The following is a 25,981-nucleotide window of genomic DNA, read 5'->3' as shown; positions in this document are numbered from 1 at the left end:
AGTAAATCTCCTCTGCACCCAAAGCTTCCACATCCTTCCTATAATGCGGTGACCAGAACTGCACGCAATACTCCAGGTGCGTTCTCACCAGAGTTTTGTACAGCTGCAGCATGACCTCGTGGCTCTGAAACTCGATCCCCCTACTAATAAAAGCTAACACACCATATGCCTTCTTAACAGCCCTATTAACCTGGGTAGCAACTTTCAGGGATTTATGTACCTGGACACCAAGATCTCTCTGTTCATCTACACTACCAAGAATCTTCCCATTAGCCCAGTACTCTGCATTCCTGTTACTCCTTCCAAAGTGAATCACCTCGCACTTTTCCGCATTAAACTCCATTTGCCATCTCTCAGCCCAGCTCTGCAGCCTATCTATGTCCCTCTGAACCCTACAACATCCTTCGGCACTATCCACAACTCCACCGACCTTCGTGTCATCCGCAAATTTACTAACCCACCCTTCTACACCCTCATCCAGGTCATTTATAAAAATGACAAACAGCAGTGGCCCCAAAACAGATCCTTGCGGTACACCACTAGTAACTAAACTCCAGGATGAACATTTGCCATCAACCACCACCCTCTGTCTTCTTTCAGCTAGCCAATTTCTGATCCAAAGCTCTAAATCACCTTCAACCCCATACTTCCGTATTTTCTGCAATAGCCTACCGTGGGGAACTTTATCAAACGCCTTACTGAAATCCATATACACCACATCCACTGCTTTACCCTCATCCACCTGTTTGGTCACCTTCTCGAAAAACTCAATAAGGTTTGTGAGGCACGACCTACCCTTCACAAAACCGTGCTGACTATCGCTAATGAACTTATTCTTTTCAAGATGATTATAAATCCTATCTCTTATAACCTTTTCCAACATTTTACCCACAACCGAAGTAAGGCTCACAGGTCTATAATTACCAGGGCTGTCTCTACTCCCCTTCTTGAACAAGGGGACAACATTTGCTATCCTCCAGTCTTCCGGCACTATTCCTGTCGACAATGACGACATAAAGATCAAGGACAAAGGCTCTGCAATCTCCTCCCTGGCTTCCCAGAGAATCCTAGGATAAATCCCATCTGGCCCAGGGGACTTATCTATTTTCACACTTTCCAAAATTGCTAACACCTCCTCCTTGTGAACCTCAATCCCATCTAGCCTAGTAGTCTGAATCTCAGTATTCTCCTCGACAACATTTTCTTTCTCCACTGTAAATACTGACGAAAAATATTCATTTAACGCTTCCCCTATCTCAACTTCCCACTACTATCCTTGATTGGCCCTAATCTAACTCTAGTCATTCTTTTATTCCTGATATACCTATAGAAAGCCTTAGGGTTTTCCCTGATCCTATCCGCCAATGACTTCTCGTGTCCTCTCCTTGCTCTTCTTAGCTCTCCCTTTAGATCCTTCCTGGCTAGCTTGTAACTCTCAAGCGCCCTAACTGAGCCTTCACGTCTCATCCTAACATAAGCCTTCTTCTTCCTCTTGACAAGCGCTTCAACTTCTTTAGTAAACCACGGCTCCCTCGCTCGACAACTTCCTCCCTGCCTGACAGGTACATACTTATCAAGGACACGCAGTAGCTGCTCCTTGAATAAGCTCCACATTTTGATTGTGCCCATCCCCTGCAGTTTCCTTCCCCATCCTACGCATCCTAAATCTTGCCTAATCACATCATAATTTCCTTTCCCCCAGCTAGAATTCTTGCCCTGCGGTATATACCTGTCCCTGCCCATCGCTAAGGTAAACCTAACCGAATTGTGATCACTATCACCAAAGTGCTCACCTACATCTAAATCTAACACCTGGCCGGGTTCATTACCCAGTACCAAATCCAATGTGGCATCGCCCCTGGTTGACCTGTCTACATACTGCGTCAGAAAACCCTCCTGCACACACTGGACAAAAACTGACCCATCTAAAGTACTCGAACTATAGCATTTCCAGCATACCCTGTATAACTATAGCATACCCTGTTACTCTCGCTCCTGTCGAGAATCATCTTCGCTATCCTTCCCTCTACATCTCTGGAACTATTCGGAGGTCTATAGAAAACTCCCAACAGGGTGACCTCTCCTCTCCTGTTTCTAACCTCGGGCCATACTACCTCAGTAGACGAGTCCTCAAACGTCCTTTCTGCCGCTGTAATACTCTCCTTGATTAACAATGCCACACCCCCCTCTTTTACCATCTTCTCTGTTCTTACTGAAACATCTAAATTTTGCTATGGAGGTGGGCATGGCAGCAGTTTCTTGCTACTGGATGGCATGTCGGTCTGCTGCCATGTTCCTGTCTCCCTGAAAATAAGCCAGAGGTGGGAACATGGCAGACGACTAGCATACCAGCCAATAGTGAGAAGTTGCCTGCAGGTTGACCTCCACCCCCACCTCTGCTGCAAAATGCAGCCCAAGGTTTCAGGCTGGGCCCTTCATCAGAATGCATGTTAACTTGACTGCTCTCTCCAAGATGCTGACTGACCTGCAGTGCATTCAGTAGTTTCTGTTTTAGATTTCCAACATTTTCAATTTTTGCTTTGAACTGAGCGATCCTTTCTTTAAGTAAGGTATTCTGCTGCAGATTAATACATATGAGGGAACAATTCATTTTTTATTAATAACCCAGCCTTAACATTCAAAGGCAGTACTTTAAAGCCTAAGGAAAAAGCATTTCTTCAATTAAAAGATTTTTAATTTAACCTTAAGCCGCCACTGGCTCCAAAGACATTGTCACTTGCTCTATTTCTAATCAATACTGCACTGGCTGCCAGCAGTGTGCAGATCCCAGCTGCTTTGTGGATTAGTATCATTAGTTGTACCTGCTGACAGAGTTCTCTGGTTGGGCAAACAATCACACCAATAGGCCCATCCCCAGGCTCCAGCTCCTTCTGATCCATGATGTGAACCAACATCGGCCAGATAAAGGCTGCAGTTTTACCACTCCCAGTTTTAGCGATTCCGATCATGTCTCTGCCACTCAACGCAATGGGGACACCCTGCATTAAAATAAACATACATAATCAGCACCGTGTTGTTAGTCCTTCGATAACAATCTCACACTTTACAGCAACTGAAGCAATTCAGGGCTTTTTTTGTGAACTTTGTGTTCATATGGGCGAGATGTTCGTGCTGGGAAATGGAACACTTCTTATTTCAGGCATCTAGTGTTAGCATCAAGCACTGCGTAGCCAGGTAGAACATAGTGAAACGCAGAGAAAAGTTTCTTTTATTCTATGCCAATGATATGCCTCAGACCAATCTTAAAAGAGCAGCCCTTACTGCACCACACCATGGGCGTAATCTTCTGCTCTCAGGACATGACCGTGTTGGGACCATTTCCAGGTCCTGACCCTGCTCCAACAAGGCACATACCTAGGAGATCTTCTCGGATGCGGCCAATTGAGAGGCCACCTCCAGGACAGGACCCTGGTGGACGCTACCACTGCAGGAGGGGGAACACGAGGGTGCCTCCACCTTGAGCCACACTCTGAATAGATTTGCATGCGCTGCGCACTCGCTGTTCCTCGCTTCAAACCCACCCCCCCCCCACCCCCACCGCAGCCGCGCGCTCCCTGCTTCCCTCGGCAACTCGCTCCTACGTCAACCTGCCACCCCTCCCGGCCCGCCTTGCTTACTCGGGTGGCACGTGAAGAATGATCGAACGCGGGAGCGAGTGACTGAGAGGAGATAAGTGGCGCGGCCTGGAACTAGCGGCTGGAAGAGGGTGGAGGGGGAAGCAGGGAGCGAGAGGCCAGACAGCAGGGTGATAAATCTGTGATAAACTGCTGCAGACTTCAGTCACCTCTAGCACATCTACTAGAGTGCAGATTCAGAATGGGATTGGTGTGACCGATTGTGTACCGCAGGTCAGATAGAGATGAGGAACCGCAGAAACTGATCCTTTTCAACAGGTACAATTTACAGCTTGAGGGGCTAAATGGCCTACTCCTGTTCCTATGTCTTGGTTCTGAGGAAAATCCCCTGGCCACAAAGAGACCAAACAGTAAATCCAGCATGGCGGAATCTTCAGCTCCTCCATCTAAATTTCATGCATTTCCCACAGCTGCTTAATAGCATAAACATTGCTAGTGTCAGGCAAACCCCCCCACCTGCCAAGACTGAGGCACACATTATTTTGCCACATGACATTAAAACTTAAAAGTGCAAGCCCCTGACTGGGAAGACTTTTCTGCATAGTAACAGACGGTGTTGAAACAATGGGGACCCAGTAGTTGTTTCCCCAATACACAGAAATGGTCAGATGAGTTTTAGTCACATGACTAACTGGCTGTTGCACAGAATTTGAACTTCCAACAAAGGATTTTGAAGACAGACAAAGCCGTGCGCTCATGAAGTAAAGATCTCTCCTGGAACTGAAGCAAGAATTACAGCCTCTCCTGTCTGCCTGCTTCCATCTCCTTCCCACGGAACTGAATCTTGTGAAAACATGTGAAAATCAAAGACAGAAAGGTTTCCTACGTGAACAAGGTTTTCAGACGACTACAGGGCCCCAAAGAAAAGCAAGACTACTTACAAAAGGACTACAGTGAGCTCGAAGCACCGTAACAAGATATTGCCTCAAACCCCCCTCACTGTATTGGAGTTTAAGTTTTAAGTTTCAATAAAATTTCATCATTCTTCTTTAAAACTGAGAAAGCCTGTGTGAATTAGTTTCTTTGTCTTATAATTGGAAAACTGTGAACAAGGATTCACAAAAAGGGGAGCTCAAAACACTGCGTTTAAAATTAAACCCTGTTACAATAGGACCAGGTGAAAATAGTAACAGACCCTGAGACACACTTCTCGCCTGGTCTTAACACTAGCAATATGAAAATGGAAATGAGAGCAGTCTGTACTATTTGCAACCTCAGGTATTTCCTATAAAATTCTAACAGGACTTGATGCAGGAAGGATGTTCCCGATGGTGGGGGAGTCCAGAACCAGGGGTCATAGTCTAAGGATACGGGGTAAACCTTTCTGGACTGAGATGAGGAGAAATTTCTTCACCCAGAGAGTGGTGAGCCTGTGGAATTCGCTACCACAGAAAGCAGTTGAGGCCAAAACATTGAATGTTTTCGAAAATGATTTAGATATAGCTCTTGGGTCTAAAGGGATCAAAAGGTATGGGGCGAAAGCCAGAACAGGCTACTGAGTTGGATGATCAGCCATGATCATACTGAATGGCGGAGCAGGCTCAAAGGGCCAAATGGCCTACTCCTGCTCCTATTTTCTATGTTTCAACAGTCTGACAGGGAAGAAGGTCCATGCGCGTGAAATGCCCAAGCTCTTACCTGACACTGTATTGGCGTTGGTTGCGTATATTCTGACTTTCGGATCTGGTGCATCAGCTGTTCATCAAAGCCGAAGTGAGCGAAACTACTGCAAGGTTTGGGAGGGTCAGCACCAGAGACCTGCGGAGGGAGATATTCGGTTATTTTAAATACTGTTCAAATTACCTCATTGTAAACAAGTTCAGGTCAACTGTTTTAGAACAAACTTTTTTTTTGAATGTTTGACTTTTCCCTCAATTACCTGTTTGTCAGCATGTTACACTTATATAAGCTGTGAAAACTGTACATCTGAAACACTAACAGCAATTCCCGCAAAACAACAAATGATACTCAATGCAACTAACTGTGCATTGAATAGGTTTTTCTGTAAACATGTAGATCTACTAACAATCAAAATTAAGTTTAAAAGGACTTAAACCTGGGTTCCACGCTGTGATGCAGTTACATGCAGTAAGTGCAAAGCATGAATGCACCTGGAGGTGGTCTCTCACACTTTGCCCAAATAAATTTTAGGCGACTTTAAACCTGAATTAGATGACGGCAAAGTACTTGGCATCAACATAAACTTAACAATAATAAAGCACAGCTAATGATGAGCAGTTAATCAAGTGTTTCCCATGAAATTGGAAAGTGCTATTGAAACAGAAAAAGGGCGGCACAGTGGCGCAGTGGTTAGCACCGCAGCCTCACAGCTCCAGGGACCCGGGTTCGATTCCGGGTACTGCCTGTGTGGAGTTTGCAAGTTCTTCCTGTGTCTGCGTGGGTTTTCTCCGGGTGCTCCGGTTTCCTCCCACAAGCCAAAAGACTTGCAGGTTGATAGGTAAATTGGCCATTATAAATTGTCACTAGTATAGGTAGGTGGTAGGGAAATATAGGGACAGGTGGGGATGTTTGGTAGGAATATGGGATTAGTGTAGGATTAGTATAAATGGGTGGTTGATGTTCGGCACAGACTTGGTGGGCCGAAGGGCCTGTTTCAGTGCTGTATCTCTAATCTAATCTAATCTAAAATCACATGCAGAGTGTGCACTTCCCTTTCTACACTGGATTGTTTCCATCATTTGCTCTTTTTATTCCCTGTCATATCCAATACAAAGCAAGTCCTTACGCTTGAATACTGCTACATTTGGTAGCATAACCTTCTGAAATTACGGACACTAATGCTGCCAATAGAAGGGTCCTGTAAACAGGACAGGTAGCTGAAGAATGCTGGCCAGTTTTCTAGGAACAAACCATCATTTGCAATCAAAAAACAGATAACAGGCGAGAACAGGACTGGGCTCAGGTTCAACGCCACTAGAATGTTTTCAAAAAAATATATTTATGCTTGTAATGTGGGTGACACTGGCAAGCAACATTTATTGATCACTCATAACTGCCCTGAGGACATTAAGAAACAGCCACATAATGTAAACCTAGGGTCACACATGGGTCAGATGGAGTTGGGTGGCAGATTCCCTGAAGAACATTAATGACCTAGTTGGTTTTCACAACAATATGACAGATTTCAAGGCCAGTTTCTGATGCCAGATTTACTTGATTCAGTATTACAACTACCATGCTAAGATCTGAACTCATTACATCTGTGTTGTTAGCCCAGTACCAGTCACAAGGGTGCAGTACCAATTCTCACTGACAAGACTCACTCCTGAAGAATGGGCAACTGAGTAACATACTGGAGTGTAACTGACATTGTGGAATTGCATTTAACCAACTTGTTCAGTTCAATCAACTTCACCTTGATGTTACAAAACTTTTTTTAAAGAGTTTATTTGTATCAGTATTCTTTAACAATGATAAAAGTTTTTTTGTATTTAGTGGAGTGGGTTCCCTATGTGATGCAAAACCACAGTTGATCTTCAGGAAGCTCAAAAGGAAGGATCTAATCATGTTATACCTGACCTCAGAAAGCTCCGGTGGGCACTATTTGTCTTATAATATCAAATAGTTCCATTCTCCAGCACTGACATTCCTCACTATGGCACACACAAAGAGGGCTGAATTTTACCGGCCCCTCGACGCCGCGGGACGTGGCAGTAAAATGCTGTGGGGAGAGGCCCGCCTTGACCTGCGACGTCGAGAAGGGCCCGCTGCAAATTACTGGCGGCAGTGGAACCTCGGTGTCGTCCGCCGCCGCAAGGCAGCTGCAACACAATTAGCATATGGTGAAGAGTACTTACCTTGGCTTATTATGCAGCCTGCCGCCTCTCCACTGACATTTCCGGATTTTCTGCTGAACGGGCAGCCGTCACATTGACGATTTGAAAAGCTGGCGGGTCCACAGAGGCAGAAGTTGTTGCCAGCGAAGGCAAGTTCTGTTATTCAGGGGTCTCACTCTGCATTATGGAAGGGAGTGGGGGGGGGGGTGGTGGCGGGGGAGAAGATATGCAGGGGTGTAACTCTGCATTTTGAAAGGGAAGGGATCTGGGATTACTGGAGGGAAAGCTGTGCCGGCATGAAGGGAGGTACCGTGTACCATCCGTCTGTTAACAGTGTACGCTCTGTGTTTGTGAGGGGGCAATGGCACACTGGGCACCCTGTGTGTAGGGAGGGTGCCAGAAAGGGCAGGAGCATGAAGGTTATATGGATGGTGGGGCAACTGATTCAGCTGGTAGGATCTTGTTGTGGTCATGCTGTGCCACTCTGAGTGTTGGTCAAGATGGGCAATGCCATGACACACCACATAGTTGATCCAGGAAAGCAGCTGATGGACCTGTCAACACCAATCCATGCCCCGTTAGGAACCTTCGAATACATGCAGGATTCAACTTTATTTATCACATGGAAATAGGTATGGTTCATCCTATATTATGTGATCCTCTGCATGTGAGAACCGGAGAACCATAGGTCGTAATGTTCATAGACCATAATGTCCATAGACTGCACTCATGTGGCCATCAGGCCTACTACCAGGCTACCACCTGCAGAAGTCACCATTAAAGGAGCCCTCTCAATCTAGGTGAAGCTGGTATGTGAACACCGCAGATGCTTGCAGTGAATGGCTTAGCCAACACTCAAGAGTGGCACAAAGGCAGCTGCCATGACACCTGGGTCTTGCGCCAGTCCTGGATGCCACCTCTGTTCACTGAACTGGCTCAGATGGAGGGGTGGCTTCTTGGAGATAAGGGCTACCCTTTGCAGACGTGGCTCCCAACACCAGTGAGAGACTCCACCACAGCTGCAGAGGAGAGATACAACGCCAGTGACTGAGCTACATGAGCCACCAGTGAGCAGGAGATCGGCATGCTGAAAGAGCGCCTCCAATGCCTGTATGGATAGGGTGATGCCCTGTACTAGGGGCCGAAAAGGCCAGGTCCTTTCTTTGCTGCTCTGTACAACTGCGCATTCAATAGGGGCCAGGCCTGGCAATGATGAGGAGAGACGTCAACAGGATTCCTCCACGGACTATGAGGACCTACAACATGAAAGATGCATGGGAGGGCAGATGGCACCCAGGCTCTACACGCAGCGCTAGCAGTGAGGTAGGGATGTACGGCAGTGGCTTATCAGACAAAGGCTGTCAGCTCCATAAGAATTGACATGAGCTCTGCAAGCCACACATCACCCTCGCTCACCTGTTGTGCACCAGTCCACATCTGCAGCATCCCTGTGTAAACCATTAGAGGCAGTAGTTGACTGAGCCAATGTTCATGTCACTGCATCCGTGGAGACGCTCATGAGTAATGGTGGCATGGTAATGATGTTATTGGGATGTGACATTGGTGCTACATGCTGACACACATCATTCGCAGAGAAAAGGACACACATGTTGGCGAGGGACATTTAGTGAAAGACGTATTTACATTGCTGTGACACCCATGCATTCCCATTTGTGTCAGTGTGTTCTCTGTAAACCTCTAATACCTTTCATGGTCTATTTAAGTCTCACGTCCTGGAATGTGCAAATTTAGGATTATTCACCCAGGTGCAGCACACCTACAAGAAGGAATGTTACACTTGAGTGGAAGAAGAGGATTGCAACTTCACAGGACACTGGGACACAGCAGGGTAAGTATATGGCAGCAAAGCGGAAAGTGCTGGGGTCACTCAGCAGGTCAGGCAGCATCTGTGGAGAGAGAAGCAGAGTTAACTTTCAGGTCTGTAAACTTGGACAAGTTAACTCTGCTTCTCTCTCCACAGATGCTGCCTGACCTGCTGGATTTTTGCAGCACTTTCTGCTTTGCTGCCAGATTGACAGCAGCCCCACTCTTTAGCAGTCAGTTTTCTTTGACAGCGGTCAGGAAACAGATGCTGGGGTGCTTAAAATAGGGCCTCAGCACCTGCTGCACAGCTGTCAAAAACTCTCTCACTGCGCCGAATGTCCCGCCTCTCCCCACATTTTATGGGGAAGGTGGCTCGGCACTGTGCTCTAATGGGCCCCTGTGTGTAATATAGCGAGGGCTCTGCGGCAGCTGCTAAATGCAGGCACCCCGCTGAGTTAATAGGGCGCTGCTGCGCACCCGAATAAAATTCAGCCCAAAGACTGTGTTACGGAAAGAAACTATGATTGGATCTTTATTAAACCCAGAGTGGAGTGTGCTGCAAAATAGGAGCTGAAATTACATCAGACTACAACAACCAAGTTAGAGGTATACAACAATCTGATCTGAAGCTGGATATGGACTGCATCTTTCAAATAATCCAGCCTTCATTATTCTTTATTACACAATGAGATTGTGCAGAGATGTAATCTGTTTGGCATTTGGTTTCACCAGTATTATCATTACTGCTGGACCAATACAACTGGTAAGCTCATGATTGAAATACAGAGTCTGAAATGTACTGATGGCAGCTTTAATTTCAATGCAGGTTAACAGGGAACATATTCTTTACACAGCATGACCATTCACGACACCTGTAAATTGGTCAGAGCAAACATTCAACAGTTTGATTAGCATCAACCAAACTGCTACTTGAGTTGGAAGATTAGGTGATCACTTATTTTACCAATTGCCTGTCAACATATTAATACAAAGTATTAGTAGAGGAAATTAGAAACTTACTCTCAAGTTCAGTTTCTGCCGGAGTTCAGCTAATGGTATGAGTGAAAGCTTCGCCAATTCTTCATGTTCAATGTAGAAATTCTTCTCAAAAGGCTGGTATTCAATCTAAAAGGATTCATAAGTTACTGGCACCATCTGGCTCATTTCAACAGCATTTTAAAAGTGACAAATTACCAACATCTTATATTTTATTAAAAAAATTCTCTTCTGTCCCCTTGACGGGATGCAGTTTATAATAATGTCCAATGATGTTATGCATCGACTAAATTGGGAAACAGCTCAGAATCTTCAGATTAGCAGAAGCCATGTGGAAGGTAAGAAAGATTGAGCAGTCTCAGAAGATTTGCCTTTAATACATTGTTAGAAGCAAAACCCTTGAAATCCAAACATGCTTTAAAACAAATACGTACACACATCAAAGACTGGATAGCTAATTACAGCACTGACCTTTTACCTCTGGAGTCTGGAATGAAAATCCATACTTAAGAAGCTACTGTTGACCACATTTATTTTTTTAAAGAAGTGAGTTTGGTGGAGTTTCAATCCAGTTTTCAGTTGGTACAATAACACAAAATTGCTCATAATTCAGTATTAGCCAGGCTCACTCAATGCTTCATAAAGGTAAGTTGATGTGGAAAAAAGTCCCTTTTTGTAAAAGCAAAAGAGTCATTTTCCTCTTTAACCCAACATTTTTGTCATAAAGACTGGGTCTTAAGACAGGGGATGCCCTGACATTAGCTGCCCCATCCACAAACACATTTTCTCATGCCCTACTATATATAATCCACAGGGGCGAGTTAAATAATCCTGAGATTCAAACTGATCCATCAGCCAAGTCAGGCATTTACAGCAGAGGGTGCTTGTTCAAAAGACTCATATTCAAGAGGACCCAACAGCCAGACACTGTACAGTTTGGAACTTTTCAGATCGTTGCTTACCTCCGAATGGTCAATAGGAGGCAATGGATCAATTACTTTCTTTAGTGGAGGTATGGGATTACCATCACTGTCATATTCAATATCATCCTCCTCTTCCTGAACCACACCAGCATTAGGGTTTTCAGCCATGTATCGAAAATAGGCTTCCTGCACATAAACGTAATCCACAAGTCAAACTGGAGAGAGAACGCAGCACCGCTCAGTGTACTGAACACTTCCTCTAACTACAAGAATCCCCTGGAAAATTCAAGCCTTTCAAGCAGTATTCATAAAATCGATCAATTTGACCGATATATCCAACACACAAAAAAACTATGAATAGGGAAAAAAAAAATTTAAAAGGGCATTCTCTCTGGAAGGACAGGAAACCAGTTTGTAGTGCCAGTTGGCCGCCCCAATACACCATTAGTGTTTGTTGAGGGGAAGATTTCCTCCATAAATTGTGTAATAAAATTATCAACCTATGCTTTCTAAATGCACAGCACACATATACACAGAAAATCTTCTCCCAATGCTTACGTGAGTTTTAGTGCATCCTGTGTGCACTGTGCATACTTTTCCTTCTTTTATTGTTAGTGTATATTTTGTTCTCTCTTTTTCAGTGATTTATTTATTCCCAATTCGTTCTCATCCACACTATTAATTTGTTTCTCCTGATCTTTTAAAGACGTCCTTTCCGGAATTTAATTGCTCGTGGAACCTTGCTTCCATCTACCCTCTGCTCCAATCCTCTCCTGGCTATCTACCTTTTCTGGTTATTGCTATAGCTATCACTGTGTTCACCCTTCCTCCTTCGGGATCAGCAATTTATTGCTGGTATATTGCAGCGTGGGACCTAAGGAGCTTCACAGCAGAGAGCAGCATCAGTGTTCTGGTTCCCTGCATTCACACTATCCCGGTGACAGAAGCATAGACACATACTTTTTGGATGCTAACAGATGTCAAAAGAAAGCAAATGTAAATCAGCTGCTGTAAATACTGAATTTTTAAAAAAAGTGCTAGATGGAACTTAGTACTGTTCTAATATTACAATCAATTGAACTCGAGAAGTACCTTGGATCTATTCAGTAAGTAGTAAAAATGTAACAACAAATTTCTCACTTGATTCATTAAAAACCCAAAGATGATTTTAATTTATATCTATTATTAGGCATGCAATTTTCTCATGGTTTTTTTTGGAATCTGCAGTCATAAACCACAAAATGCTACTTTCTACATGTGTTCTGACAATAGAACTACTCCTGAAATGTTAATTGACTGGCCAGACGAGCCATGCATTTCCAGCAATTTCTACTCCCCACCCCGCATCATTTTTTTCTTTCAGCATTATTTTGTTATATTACTCTCCCTACTCCACATTCCGCCCCTTTACTCTTCCTTCCCAAATAAGCCTATCTGTACATCTTCTCTCCTTTACCTCAGCTTCTCTCTACCCTTTTCGCTTTGAATATTTCTCTCTCTTTCTCCTCCTTTCCTACTGATCTGTTTCTCTCCCCACTTCATCCCTATTTCTCTCAGACACTTCTGTCTCTCTTCCTTCCAGTCTCACATTGTCTCCACCCTTCCCTGTCTTTGTTACTTCTTCTGCTCCAGTCCAAGTCTGTTGCCCCCTCCTATCACGTCAAGACCCACTCTATCACATCTCTCCATTCCCTACAGTCCCATTCAGTCTAGTCTGTCCCTTGGTACTGTTCCACCCTCCCTTCCATCTCTCTCTCTTCTTCCGTCCTTTTAGTCCCATCTCTTTCCTCCCCCTCCCGTATCTCCTCCCATCTCCCCTCCATTAGATCTGTATCCCTTGCTCTTTCTCTCTCCTCTTCAGTACTGTCTCTGATGTTATTCAGCAACACTCACCTCTTCCACTTGTCTCTATCTCACCCTTCCATCCAATTGGCTTTGTTTTCCTTCATTTCTGTGCCTCACCTGCCTCTCCCTCACCACTCGACTCCCCTCTCTCTCTCGGTCCTTCACTTCTTCTCTTCTCCCCCAATTTTGCCTTGCTTTTTTTTAAATGTTAATTTTCTCCTGTGTTCACCTCACTCATGTTGCTGCTTATTTCTATAATCACTGCTTGGTATTTGTTTGAACAGACATGGATCGGTAGAGAAAGCATATTTTCATTCTGCTGAGGGGAGATGCTCTACATGATTGACAAGGCTCCAGTCAATCAGGAAGAATTACTATCACTGCTGTCCTTTGACAATTCTTTTTAATTAAAAATATCACAGGGCCCGTGACAAAATCATGGTCTTAGAAAAATACAGCAAAAATCAACTGTAGCTCTGTAACCTAGTTACACAGACCACTGGAAGGCAAATCAGAAACTGCAATTAACAGAGATCTAACCTTTACTTGGAAAACCCGAGAAGTAGCACACAGGGGGAAAAATGCAAAATCCTTGCATTAACAAAACCCTTCAAGATGAGGGATATAGTTTAGGTTAGCTCACTGATTCATTTTACTCTTTTAAACAGTAGCTGTTGCTAAGAAGAAACAAAATTACTAAGAACATTATTTTTGAAAAACCTGTCGGGGTTCTCAATTACAACATAACTGAAAATTTTCAATCACTTTAAATAAACAGACTTCTTATACTGCAGCCTAGAGTTCGCACCAAGTCATTGATATGGTTCTAAGTTGATATGTTGAGCATTTTTCATATGTCAAAAAATTCCTTTCAGTGATGAGTGGAAACTCAGTCAACACATCTGGATGGTCCAATGACAACCACAGCTGCTACAGGGCACTGTATTGACCAGCTGAACCACAGGTAAATTGCTGGGATTGTCAATTTAGGGCAACACTGGTAACTAGCTATTCCTGCTCCAGGGCAGTAGTCCTGCAAAAATAATCCAGATGGAGCAGGAAAGCAGAATTCACTTCCATAATGTAGGCCCGACTTATGGAAAAACCTCAAGGACACCACAAGGTGGAATTAGGCACCTTCTTGGAGTCATGGCTGCATACCAAGAATTGATCCAGACCAAAGGCTACAGTGGATGCATAACTATCTGCATTATTTGCTTAACAGATTATTTTCAGTATATGCAAGAAAGACAGCACAAGAACTCACATGGTCATCTTCCTCTTCAATGTCATCCCTTATACCCCTGCAAAAACAAAGGGAAAAACCAACTCCCTACAAGTGTTCAACAGACCCAGCGCGAATGCAGCAAAGCATGAAATGATCACAGTGTGAATACACCCAGAAGTTCCTAGTTTCTTGTAAATCTTTACACATTTTGCTCCTGTTTTAAAATCAGGGAAATACAAAATACCAAAATGACTCTTCTGTTCAGCAGATTTTCGAACAACATGGGCATTCTCAGCAACTTTCTTAAGGGACAAATCAATTTTAATTACACAAAAACAGTATTCTACAAATTAATTCTTGCAGACTACCTTTTATTTGATTAATGCAATGCCATGTTACATAAATAATACATAATATTCCTGAACAGCAGTTATTGTTGCGAAGGTTAGATGTAGATCAAAGGAATAATATTGGATTTCATGATTGCACTCAAATCACAAAAAAAATCCAACTATGGAGCGCTGCTCAAGTAAATGGTTGAGTCAACTGCAGTTCTTAACAGCTTCAATGTTACTTCTTTTAAATAAACACATTTAAGCTCATGTGCTTTCAAACTCTCATTGATATTCAATTTACATGGCATTGCCATATATCTGAACAAATTAGATCAATATTCTCAACTACGCTTGCTATACGGTAAAAACCATCACAGGTAGTAAAGAAAAGTTTGAAGGAATATTAGATCCAATTTACAGAGCGCGCTAATATTGAAGCACTGATCTCAGACTACCACCCTTTTTCAATATGCCTTAGCCTTCTGACTTCGGCCCAAGATACAGTCAGAATCTCGCTCATAGAAGGATTCTGGACAAATACTTTTATCATCCTAACTTGGATCTGCACACAATTTGAAGAAGTGTTGGGTTAGTCCTTAAATTTAAACGGTGTACAAAGTGGATTGGAAAAATGATGCAGAACTCAGATTTATTGCGACTTTTTCTAGTGTTGAACCTATACCTAAGAAGGGGGGAGAAAAAGTCAGGTCCTTCTCCTGTCTTGGCTTCTTGAGTGAGGCCTGAAACAGAGTATATTGGACTGGCTCCATAGGAACAGCAAGGCATGGTTGCAGACCCCGCCCAAGTCATTCCAGTATTCAAACATATATTCAATCTACTGGGTTACCCCCATCAATTAACTCAATTATATCCTCAAAGAACTCGAACGGATTTGTCAAGGATGATCTACTACCTATACCCACGTCTCGCCTCGTGTTTCACCATTCTTAGTGTCAGGACACCTTGCATATTTGAGATCACAGTGTAAAACACTGACAATTTAAGGTTCCATAAAATGCAACTATTTGTTTCTTTCTCTTTCAGGTTTTTGAGAAAACTAGCACTTCCCACTCCTTGAATCACCCACCATTTCTGTGGTTCAGTAATAGACTCCCTAGCCTCTGTTATGTTTCTTTCAAAAATATATATTTATGAAGCATTTTGTTTGGTTATCATGATTTCAATTGTGTGCCAATTTTGTGGGATCAGACACAAATTGGGCTGGAAAAGAGTTGTCAATTTTATTTTGTTCTACTTTTTTTCAATAAGAAGGCTAAGGTATATTCATTAGGTCTGATAAGCGAATCATAAAGCGCAGCTTATTGTAACAATGCAATTACAAATGAGCTTGTGAGAAATTAAAGACTAGAAATTAAACAGTAGAAATGGTTCTTACTTTGCATTTTTCTTCTCAAATTCCTTTTCATCGAGTCTTTTTATATCTTTTGCTGCCTGGTCCTAGAAAAAAAAGCAAGGTAACACAATGAAAATTGTAACCACAGCAGTGAGCAGCTCTGGCTAATGAGGTGAATTATTTGACACATTGTGTGATTTTTATATCAATAAATTTTATTCAGCTTGAACAAAACTAGCTGATTTCTGCTCTAATTTCTGCTGCAACCCATTACTTTGGCCATACTGCTCCCCCATGCCTAGAGGTGTTATCTGTTATCTCCTTGGTTAGCTACAGTCCCATGGATGCTGCTCGTCACCTGGTACCTTATCAAAATGGATGGGCTTCATGTAAAATTAGCAGCTATTTGACCATGGGAACATCACACTGCCTGGTCCCATTTCCACATCTCCAAACATATGCACTTTCCCATGGAGGATAATGACCAAGTCTTCAGCCAATCTGATTCACTCCATGTGATATCAAGAAACGGCTGAAGGCACGGGACACTGCAAAGGCTATGGGCCCTGACAACATTCTGGCAATAGTACTGAAGACTTTTGCTCCAGAACTAGCCGTGCCCCTAGCCAAACTGTTCCAGTACAGCTACAACAGTGGCATCCACCCAGCAATATGGAAAATTGCCCGGGTATGTGCTGTGCACAAAAAGCAGGACAAATCCAACCAGTCAATTAGCGCCCCATCAGTCTACTCTCGATCATCAGCAAAGTATTGGAAGAGGTCGTCGACAGTGCTATCAAGCAGCACTTGCTCAGCAATAAGCTACTCACGGACACTCATTTGGGGTTCCGCCAGGGCCATTCAGCTCCTGACCTCGTTTCAGCCTTGGTCCAAACATGGACAAAAGAGCTGAACTCCTGAGGTGACGTGAGAGTGACTGCCCTTGACATCAAGGCAGCATTTGACCAAGTATGGTATCAAGGAGCCCTAGAAAAACTAGAGTCAATGGGAATCAGGGGGAAAACCCTCTGCTGGTTGGAGTCATACCTAGTACAAAGGAAGATGGTTGTAGTTGCTGGAGGTCAGTTATCTCAGTCCCAGGACATCACTGCAGGAGTTCCTCAGAGCAGTATCCTAGGCCCAACCATCTTCAACTGCTGGGGAGGTTTGCTGATGATTGCAATGTTCAGCACCATTCGCAACTCCTCAGATAATGAAGCAGCCCATGTCCATATGTAGCAAGACCTGGACAGATCCAGGCTTGGGCTGAGAAGTGGCAAGTAATATTTGCACCACACAATGCCAGGCAATGGCCATCTCAAACAAGACAGAATCTAACCACCTCCCCTTGACGCTCAATGGCATTACCATCGCTGAATCCCCCATTATCAACATCCTGGTAGTTACCATTGACCAGAAAGTTAACTGGACCAGCCACATAAATACTGTGGCTACAAGAGCATGCTAAGGACTGGGAATTCTACAGCGAGTAACTCACCTTCTGCTTTTCCAATACCTGTTCACCATTTACAAGGCACAAGTCAGGAGTGTGATGGAATACTCTCCATTTGCCTGGATGGGTGCAGCTCCAACAACCATCCACGACAAAACAGCCTGCGTGATTGGCACGCCAACTACCACCTTCAATATTCACTCCCTCCACCACCAACACACAGTCGGTACAGTGTGTACCATATACAAGATGCACTGCAGCAACGCACCAAGGCTCCTTCGACACCACATTCCAAACTTATGACCTCTACCACCAGAAGGACAAGGGTGGCAGATGCATGGGAACACCACCACCAGCAATTTCCCCTCCAAGCCACACACCATCCTGACTTCGAACTATATCACTGTTCCTTCACTGTCACTGGGTCAAAATCCTGGAACTCCCTTCCTAACAGCACTGTTGGTGTACCTATACCCCAAGGACTGCAGCAGTTCAAGAAGGCAACTCACCACCACCTTCTCAAGGACAATTAGGGATGGGTAATAAATGCTGGCCTAGCCAGCAACACCTATATCCCACAAACCTATTAAAAAAAAGTGAGAACACTATGGAATACTGAAGCCAACTGTTGCGTCCCAACTGAGATCTACCTAACTTTGCAAAGAGAAATTGAGCATAATGTGACCTACTTGCTTGTAAGGCTATTACCAACTTTGCCATCTGGAAAGCTTCCTATCCATTTGCTCTAGTCCTGCTTTATTACTAGTTCTTTCATTTTTTGTCCCTACTTGCAAGTACTAAATTGAAACTAATGGGCAACTCTACTAACATCAGTGTTAAACTCCAGAAAGCTTGTTATGGAAGGATAATGCTGAAGCCTGACTATATTTACTCAGTTTCACATTTATTGTGCAGCATAAAAGGATTACAAACATTTAGTTCCTCACTCAAACTCTTCACCAGTCTCAGTGAGTGCCTGCTGGTAAGTGCTAAACTAAGACCCCAATTAACACCCTTCACCTGCATATAATCAAACCATTGACACACAATTAACAGACTAACAATCAGCGCCAGAAATAATAATCATGTTCGTATACATATCAGAAGAGGAGGACCAGTGAGGACTATGAACTATCATTAGCAGATGACAAGCTGTAGGTCAGAAAGTTCAATGGCCCTTTACAGTACATAGCGTGGAGAGAATTGATAGATGCCATTAACCCCAGTAAGACTCATATTCCTTTTCCTGATTTTTAAACCCAAATCAGAATAGCCTAAACTGGCTCCCAGTCCCCAGACTAAATGATCACTGATGTCCATGTCTAGTCAAGAGACCTTGGCCTATATTTTATAGTCAGCATTCAGATGTGTATATGGCGGAGAAAACTTTACTTTTTATTGTCTTCAGTACATAGTGTATGAGGCTCAGTCAGAGCAGAGAAAGCTCCGGGATTATGTCTTTGTAAAACTTGGTGGGGTGGGCGTCAGTTGTTTTTTTTTGCCAGATTGGAGCTCACCCTCTGAGTTTAGGGAACAGAGTGCCTGTGTGTGAAAGTTACAGAGTGGTGATACTGGGGGACTTTAATTACCTAAATATCGATGGGGATAATGCTAGAGTAAAGGTTAAGGAGGGGGAGGAATTTCTGAAATGTGTTCAGGAGAACTTCCTTGACCAGTATGCTCTCAGTCCAACTAGGAAGGAGGCATTGCTGGATCTGGAGCTGGAGAATGAGGTGGGTGAAGTGGACTAAGTGCCCTTGGGGGAACACTTGGGTAAGAGTGATCATGGTATCATAAGACCTAGATTGGTAATGGAGAGGAGCAGAAACAATCTAAAGTAAACCTTTAAATTGGGAAAGGGCTAACTTCAAAGGGATGAGAGGGGATCCAGCCAAGGTAAAATGGAATCAGAGACTGACAGGAAAAACTGTATCGGAACAATGGACCATATAAAGGAGATATTTCAGGTACAGCCTAGGTATGTTCCAACAAGGGCGAAAGCTAAGGGAACCAATGCCTTGGATGACATGGGAGATAGAGAATATGATGAAATGGAAAATAAAAGGGTGTATGATGCAAGTCAGGTGACTTCTTCAAGCAAGTCCAGGCCAAATACAATAAGCTGAGAGGGGAAATGAAGAGGAAAATAAGACTGGCAAAGAGAGAATATGAGAATAGAATGGTAGTCAGCATAAAAAGGAAACCTAAAATCTGCTACCAGCATGTAAATAGTAAGTGGGGTGGGGCCTATTAGGGGTAAAGAGGGTTGGAACATAGGAGCAGGAGTAGGCCATTCAGCCCATCGAGCCTGCTCTGCCATTCAATACGATCATGGATGATCATCCACATCCATGCCTTTTTCCTACACTATCCTCATATCCCTTTATGTCATTGGTATTTAGAAATCTGTCAATCTCTGCTTTAAACATACTCAATGACTGAGCTTCCACAGCCCTCTGGGGTAGAGAATTCCAAAGATTCACAACCCTCTGAGTAAAGACATTTCTCCTCATCTCGGTCCTAAGTAGCTTTCCCCTTATTTTGAAATTGCGTCCCCTGCTTCTAGACTCCCCAACCAGGGGAAACATCTTACCTGCATCTACCCTGTCTATGCTTTTAAGTATTTTGTAAGTTCTAGATTCTAGAATACGAAATTCTAGAGAATACAGGCCCAGATTCCCCAATCTCTCTTCATAGGACAGTCCTCCAATCATAATTGCTTGCTGCACCTGCATGTTAGCTTTCGGTGAGTTATTGATGAGGACACCCAAGTCCCTTTTTACATCTACACTTTCTAATCTCTTACCATTTAAGAAATACTCTGCACCTCCGTTCCTCCTACCAACGTGGATAACCTCACATTTTTCCACATTATATTCCATCTGCCATGTTCTTGCCCACTCACTAAGTCTGTCCAAATGCTTCTGAAGCCGCTTTGCATCTTCCTCACAACACACATTCCACATTATATGCTTAGAGATATATACATAGAGGTGTAAGGCTAGAATACATAATGAGTACTTTGTATCAGTATTTACTGAAGAGGATGCTGACAAAATATCAGTAGAAGCAGAGATGGTAGAGGTAATGGACGGGGTGAACTTTTGATAGGCAGAATTTACTTGAAAGGCTGGCTATACCTAGAGTGGATAAGTCAACAGGTCCAGATGGTTTGCATCTTAGGTTGCTAAAGGAATTGGGGGTGGAGATAGCTAAGGGCTTGCTATAATCTTCCACTCTTCCCTCAATACCGAGGAGGTGCCAGAGAATTGGGGAGTGGCAAATATGACATTCTTATTTAAGAAAGGATGTAAGGGCATTCCTAGTAACTACAGGCTGGTCAGTTTAACGTCAGTGGTGGGTAAGATTTTAGAAACAATGATCAGGGGAAAAATCAACAAGCACTTGGAGAGATCTGAGTTAATTAAGCAGAGCCAGCACAGATTTACTAACGGAGAAGGTTGATGAAAGGAATGCAATGGATGTTGCCTACATGGGTTTTAAGAAAGTGTTTGTCAAAGGGACACATAAAAGGCTGGTTAACAAAACTGAGACTCATGGAATGGGAGGGTCAGTGTCAGCTTGGATAAAAAATTGGCTTAAGGACAGAAAACAGGGTGATGTGGTAATGCTTGTTTTCCAGACTGGAGAATGGTAGACAGTAGTGTTCCCCAAGGTTCAGTGCTAGGACCACTGTTTTTTTTATATATATATATATAGATGACTTGGATATTGCAATACAATTTAAAATTTGCCAATGATACCGAACTTGGAAGCATGGCAAACGGTGAGAATGATACCAGTCAACTGAAACAGGATAGATAGGCTAGCAGAATGGGCAGACAAATGGCAGATGGAATTCAGTACAGAGATGTGTGAGGTGATGCATTTTGGCAGAAGGGTTAGACAGAGGCAATACAGACTTAACGGCACAGTTCTAAAGAGTGTGCAGGGACAGAGGGACCTGGGGTGGATGTGCATAGATTTTTGAAGGTGGCAGGACATATTGAGAGAGTAGTTAGTAAAGCTTTTGGGATCTTGGGCTTCATAAATAGAGGCACTGAGTACAAAAGCAGGGAAGTTATTCTGAACTTTTATAAAACCATAGTTAGGCCACAACTAGAGTACTGCATCCAGTTCTGGTCACAACACTTCAGGAAGGTTGTGACAGCCCTTGAGAAGGTGCAGAGATTTACCAGAATGGTTTCAGGATGAGGGATTTAGCTACAAGGTTAGGTTGGAGAAGCTGTGGTTGTTCTCCTTGGAGAGAAGAGGGTGAGGGGAAATTTGATAGAGCTGTCCAAGATTAAGACAGGTTTAGATAAGGTATACAAAGAAAAGCTGCTCCCATTAGCTAATGGCATAAGGACTAGGGGACACAGATTTAAGGTTTTGTGCAAAAAATGCAGAGAGGATGTGAGGAAGAACCTTTTATTCACGCAGCAAGCAGTAATGACCCAGAACTCGCTGCCTACGAGGGTGGTAGAGTCGAAGATGATAGATGATTTCAAAAGGAAATTGGATGGGCACTTGAGGGAAATAAACTTGCAGGGCCAAGGGGTCAGAGCAGCAGAATGGGACTGACTAGATTGCTCTAGAGAGCTGGCATGGACTTGATGGGCCGAACAACTCTAAAAGTATGCTCATCCTCAGGGATATGTAAAAATAAAATGAATACTGCAGAAGTCAGCAAAAGGAAATAAAACTCGGTTTCTTGAGATAACATTTAACAAAGTGATTATTGACAACGCAGCCGGCAGCTGACGTCATCAGACTGCGCCAGTCTGCGCACATGTGATTGGTAAATGAGTCTGAGCAGGAACGTTTGCATTTAAAATGATTTAAAATAAAATTCCACTTCAGTTATGATGTGCTTCTCAGAGGTGTCTCACCCAACTGCATTTCCAAGTCAGATTGGGACTGGGCTTTGGATTTAGCAGTGGAGCTGCACCCTTACTCCCAAATTTATTTCAGTTTTGTTCTCTGTGTCCATGCCCACGAGGTAATAAATCAAGACTGCCTAAGCTTAGCTCATGCAGAACCCTTACGTTTGATGGACAGTGGAGACGTTCACCCGATCAGCCAGTGCAGGATTTGAACCGAGGTTCCAGAGATAAAATCTAACCCACTGTAATTTAATCTGGCATAAACATTCTTTCCTCCTATCATGCGCAGATTGGATTCTACTCTCTGCGCATGCGCTGCGTTCTGCAGTGCCAGGACTGGTTGGCGCATGCGCAGATGATGTCATCGTGTAACGTGGGGAGAGAGCGGGGGTGGGGTAAGGCGGGGGAGCAGGGGTGGGGGAAAGTGGGGAGAGTGCGGCCGAAGAGCTTGGAGGTGATGGGTGCGCTCTCCTCCTCCCCGCCCCGCTCGCTCCCCGTACCACCACCCCCCGCTCACTATCTCCTTCCCTCCACTCCCCCCCACCCCCGGCCCACTCGCTATCTCCCTCCGGCCATTGTGTGCTGCCATGTGTTTAGGGTGACTTTGTGTGATTATTTGAGCAGCGCCATCTTTAGTCCTGGCAGCTGTCTGATGTCACAGACTGTGACGTTTTAGTGGCAGAGACTGTATTTGCGCAGTGGTAGCGTTGTCAGCAAACAGTTAAACATGAAATGAGTGCCAAATAGTGTTGAATAAATTAATTTGGTTTCACTCATTAAACACATACTGACATAGCACTTACTGAAAAACTATGAAGGATGTAATCGTGAGAACATTTTGCTCAGTGTGTGCTATGGTACAAAATACACCATGTGGGACTTTATTGCTTTCACAAGAGTTTTAAAATGCACATTTTGCAGCATTGTGACACTTTTGCCATATTGCACGTTTAGTTGTGTGCATTACTGCAATGGTAAGGGAGGCGGAGGGGGAGGGTGGATTTCAATATTAAAAACTTGAGAAATGTGGGTACATGTGAGTGCCCCCCACCCCCTCTATTAAGAACAGTGTGACTGATAGGAGGAAAGAATGTTTATGCTAGATTAAATTTGGGCATTACAGTGGGTTAGATTTTATCTCTGGAACCTTGGTTCAAATCCTGCACTGGCTGATCGGGTGAACGTCTCCACTGTCCGTCAAACGTAAGGATTCTGCATGAGCTAAGCTTAGGCAGTCTTGATTTATTACCTTGTGGGCATGGACACAGAGAACAAAACTGAAATAAATTTGGGAGTAAGGGTGCAGCTCCACTGCTAAATCCAAAGCCCAGTCCCAATCTGACTTGGAAATGCAGTTGGGTGAGACACCTCTGAGAAGCACATCATAACTGAAGTGGAATTTTATTTTAAATCATTCTAAATGCCAACGTTCCTGCTCCTACTCATTTACCATTCACATTCTGAAAATTGACATCAGGGTGTGATTTGCAATCGAGGGCAGTCTGCAGTCCAACACTGAATCGCGGCCTAAATTAACACTCTCACTCAGAAATGGGGCAAGAAACGGGAAAATATCACAAAAGCAAGTGTGCTGCTCTGAGGGTGGGACTGAGATTCCGTAGAAGGAACCTCACTTTGCATCAAATTATGCAGTGGGAAATTCTGGCTTGCCTACAGGATATGCTCACTCTTCCCAATCCTTCAAGTGCAGACGCTTTATATGTTGGAATCTATCCTGTAAATTAGAGCGTCAACAGCAGGTAAAGAGTCTGTGGGAATTCTGGATGTTGATGGTTAGTGCCTGAAATGGAATGTGTTCTATTCTACAACCTTCATCTTAAATCAGCAACAAATAAAAAGGAAAACAAGTTAATTTGGAGTGAAAGATCACCTCCACTTCAGCCATGTATGCATCCAAAGGATCTTCCTCACTGTCTTCAGAGTCATCAGCTTTAGAAGCAAACTGTTGTCTGGTTGGAGAGTTTTCTGCAGGGATGTAAGGCAAGTCGACATTTGCTGAACTGTCATCTTCATCATCATCTTCAAAATACCTAGAAAATCCAAATCAGTAATGTGAAAATATCTGCACAGATACAAGTAACACCAACAGTACCTGTGTTAAATAGAATTGTGCATAAACTTGACAGAATATTTTTCCATTCAAGGTTTTTTTAAAAAAACACTGTACAACAGAGTCCTCATATGAGAAAGAATAAACTTGTGTGACTATCTGAGTTGATAACTAGTCACATCAAATCGGGGAAGAGGAAGCACCTGAAACTTTAAGATTACAGCATTCTGCAAACTTATGTCTGAAAAGTAGATTTTGTTTTGCAGAATTTAATACAAAAATGCTATGATCCTTACCTGCAACTGAGTACAATATATATTGCAATCAAGCAGATGATTTGATGATAAAAGCAAAATACTGCAGATGCTGGAAATCTGAAATAAAAACAGAATGTGCTGGAAATGCTCAGCACAACTGGCAGCATCTGTGGAGAGAGAAACAGAGGGCTGGATTTTACGCTGGGTGGACGGGAGCTAGCCACGGACGTAAAAGTCAGTGGCGAGCTCGCCCGGCCTGGGGATCCGTCCCGCATTTTACGGGTCCCCGGACTTTAATTGTTCCGAGGTGGGACTTCCAACTGCTTGAGGGGGGAAGTCCCGCCTCATTGAGCTGCCGGCTAATCATCGGGCCGGCAGTTCTTAGTCCCAGCAGCACCACCAGGAGCAGTGGTCACTGCTGGGACTGCAGCCCAGCCGAGGACATGCAGCCAGGACTACAGGTAAGTTAGGGTTGCCTCACCGGGGTGATCAGTTGCACACTGGCAAAGTAAGGATGGTCGTGTGGGGGGGAAGGGCGGGGCGTCTCGGGTCCTGAGAGTGGTTGGGGAAGCAGGGGAAGCCCTCAATCGGGCACACTGTGCCCGTTTGTCAGGGCCCACCCGCGGGGCGTTGAGAGGCCGCCAGTTTTCACTGGGCGGCCTTTCACATCTCCCAGACGCCCACTTGACACGGGTAAAATCCCCGTGGAGGAGGGTGAAGGCCCTTAAGTGGCTGTTAAGTGGCCACTTAAGGGCTTTGATTGGCCTGGGGCGGGCAGCCTGTTTCTCTCCCCCTCACCAGCCCTTGTAAAGTGGGGCGGAGGCAGGAAAGGGTCGGGAAGGCCTCCTGGAGCCTCCCGCTCAATTTTACGTCATTCCCCCTGCCACCATCCAGCTTGCTGGGGTGGCGTAAAATTTTGGCCAGAATTTACATTTCAGGTCAGTGCCAGACCAGTTGAGTATTTCCAGCACATTCTGTTTTTATTACAGGTGATTTGATCAGCTGTTTTTTTCTAAAGAAAGGAGCAGAATTTAGCAAAGTTTTCAATTAAGATGCCAAGTTTGGATTTCCACACAGATGTTAAAACTGAACTGAAATGTCACTTGTTCCTGATAAAACTCCAAGTTCTGCTAAATTGCTAAATCACAATGAAATATATAGAAATAATTCAATTTTCAGAACACTCACCACACAGCACTGAATTGTTATTACATTTAACAGGAAAAAATATGGCTGATCCAAAAGGAACCTCTAATATTAATGCAGCCCAATGCTTTCTCATAAAATAAATGCCATACATGAACTGCATTGCAGTAATCTATTACTTTTATGACTGCCCACAGAACACTACTCTTC

At 43.9% G+C, this 25,981-nt stretch overlaps 1 protein-coding gene across 4 annotated transcripts in view; it reads right to left on the bottom strand.

Moving 5' to 3' along the window:
- Nucleotides 1-25,981, bottom strand: part of ddx42 (DEAD (Asp-Glu-Ala-Asp) box helicase 42) — a 96,914-nt gene that overhangs the window by 48,023 nt on the left and 22,910 nt on the right. For 3 of the 4 annotated variants that reach the window (XR_010969050.1, XM_068013098.1, XM_068013099.1), the window contains exons 3-9: nt 24,189-24,348; nt 16,001-16,062; nt 14,309-14,345; nt 11,236-11,382; nt 10,298-10,402; nt 5,295-5,414; nt 2,823-2,999 (exon numbers count right to left, since the gene is read on the bottom strand). Coding sequence is in view for 3 of the 4 variants with exons in the window: in XM_068013098.1 (XP_067869199.1) it covers nt 2,823-2,999; nt 5,295-5,414; nt 10,298-10,402; nt 11,236-11,382; nt 14,309-14,345; nt 16,001-16,062; nt 24,189-24,348 (808 nt within the window). In the remaining variant the exon portion in view is untranslated. Of the gene's footprint in view, nt 1-2,822; nt 3,000-5,294; nt 5,415-10,297; nt 10,403-11,235; nt 11,383-14,308; nt 14,346-16,000; nt 16,066-24,188; nt 24,349-25,981 lie in introns of those variants that run through there. The other variant, XM_068013100.1, reaches the window with a different exon arrangement.

The sequence above is a fragment of the Heterodontus francisci genome, chromosome 33 (assembly GCF_036365525.1).
Source record: "Heterodontus francisci isolate sHetFra1 chromosome 33, sHetFra1.hap1, whole genome shotgun sequence".
NCBI lineage: Eukaryota > Metazoa > Chordata > Chondrichthyes > Heterodontiformes > Heterodontidae > Heterodontus > Heterodontus francisci.
Note: the sequence above shows the minus strand (reverse complement) of the source record. Positions and strands in the feature narration are given on the sequence as shown.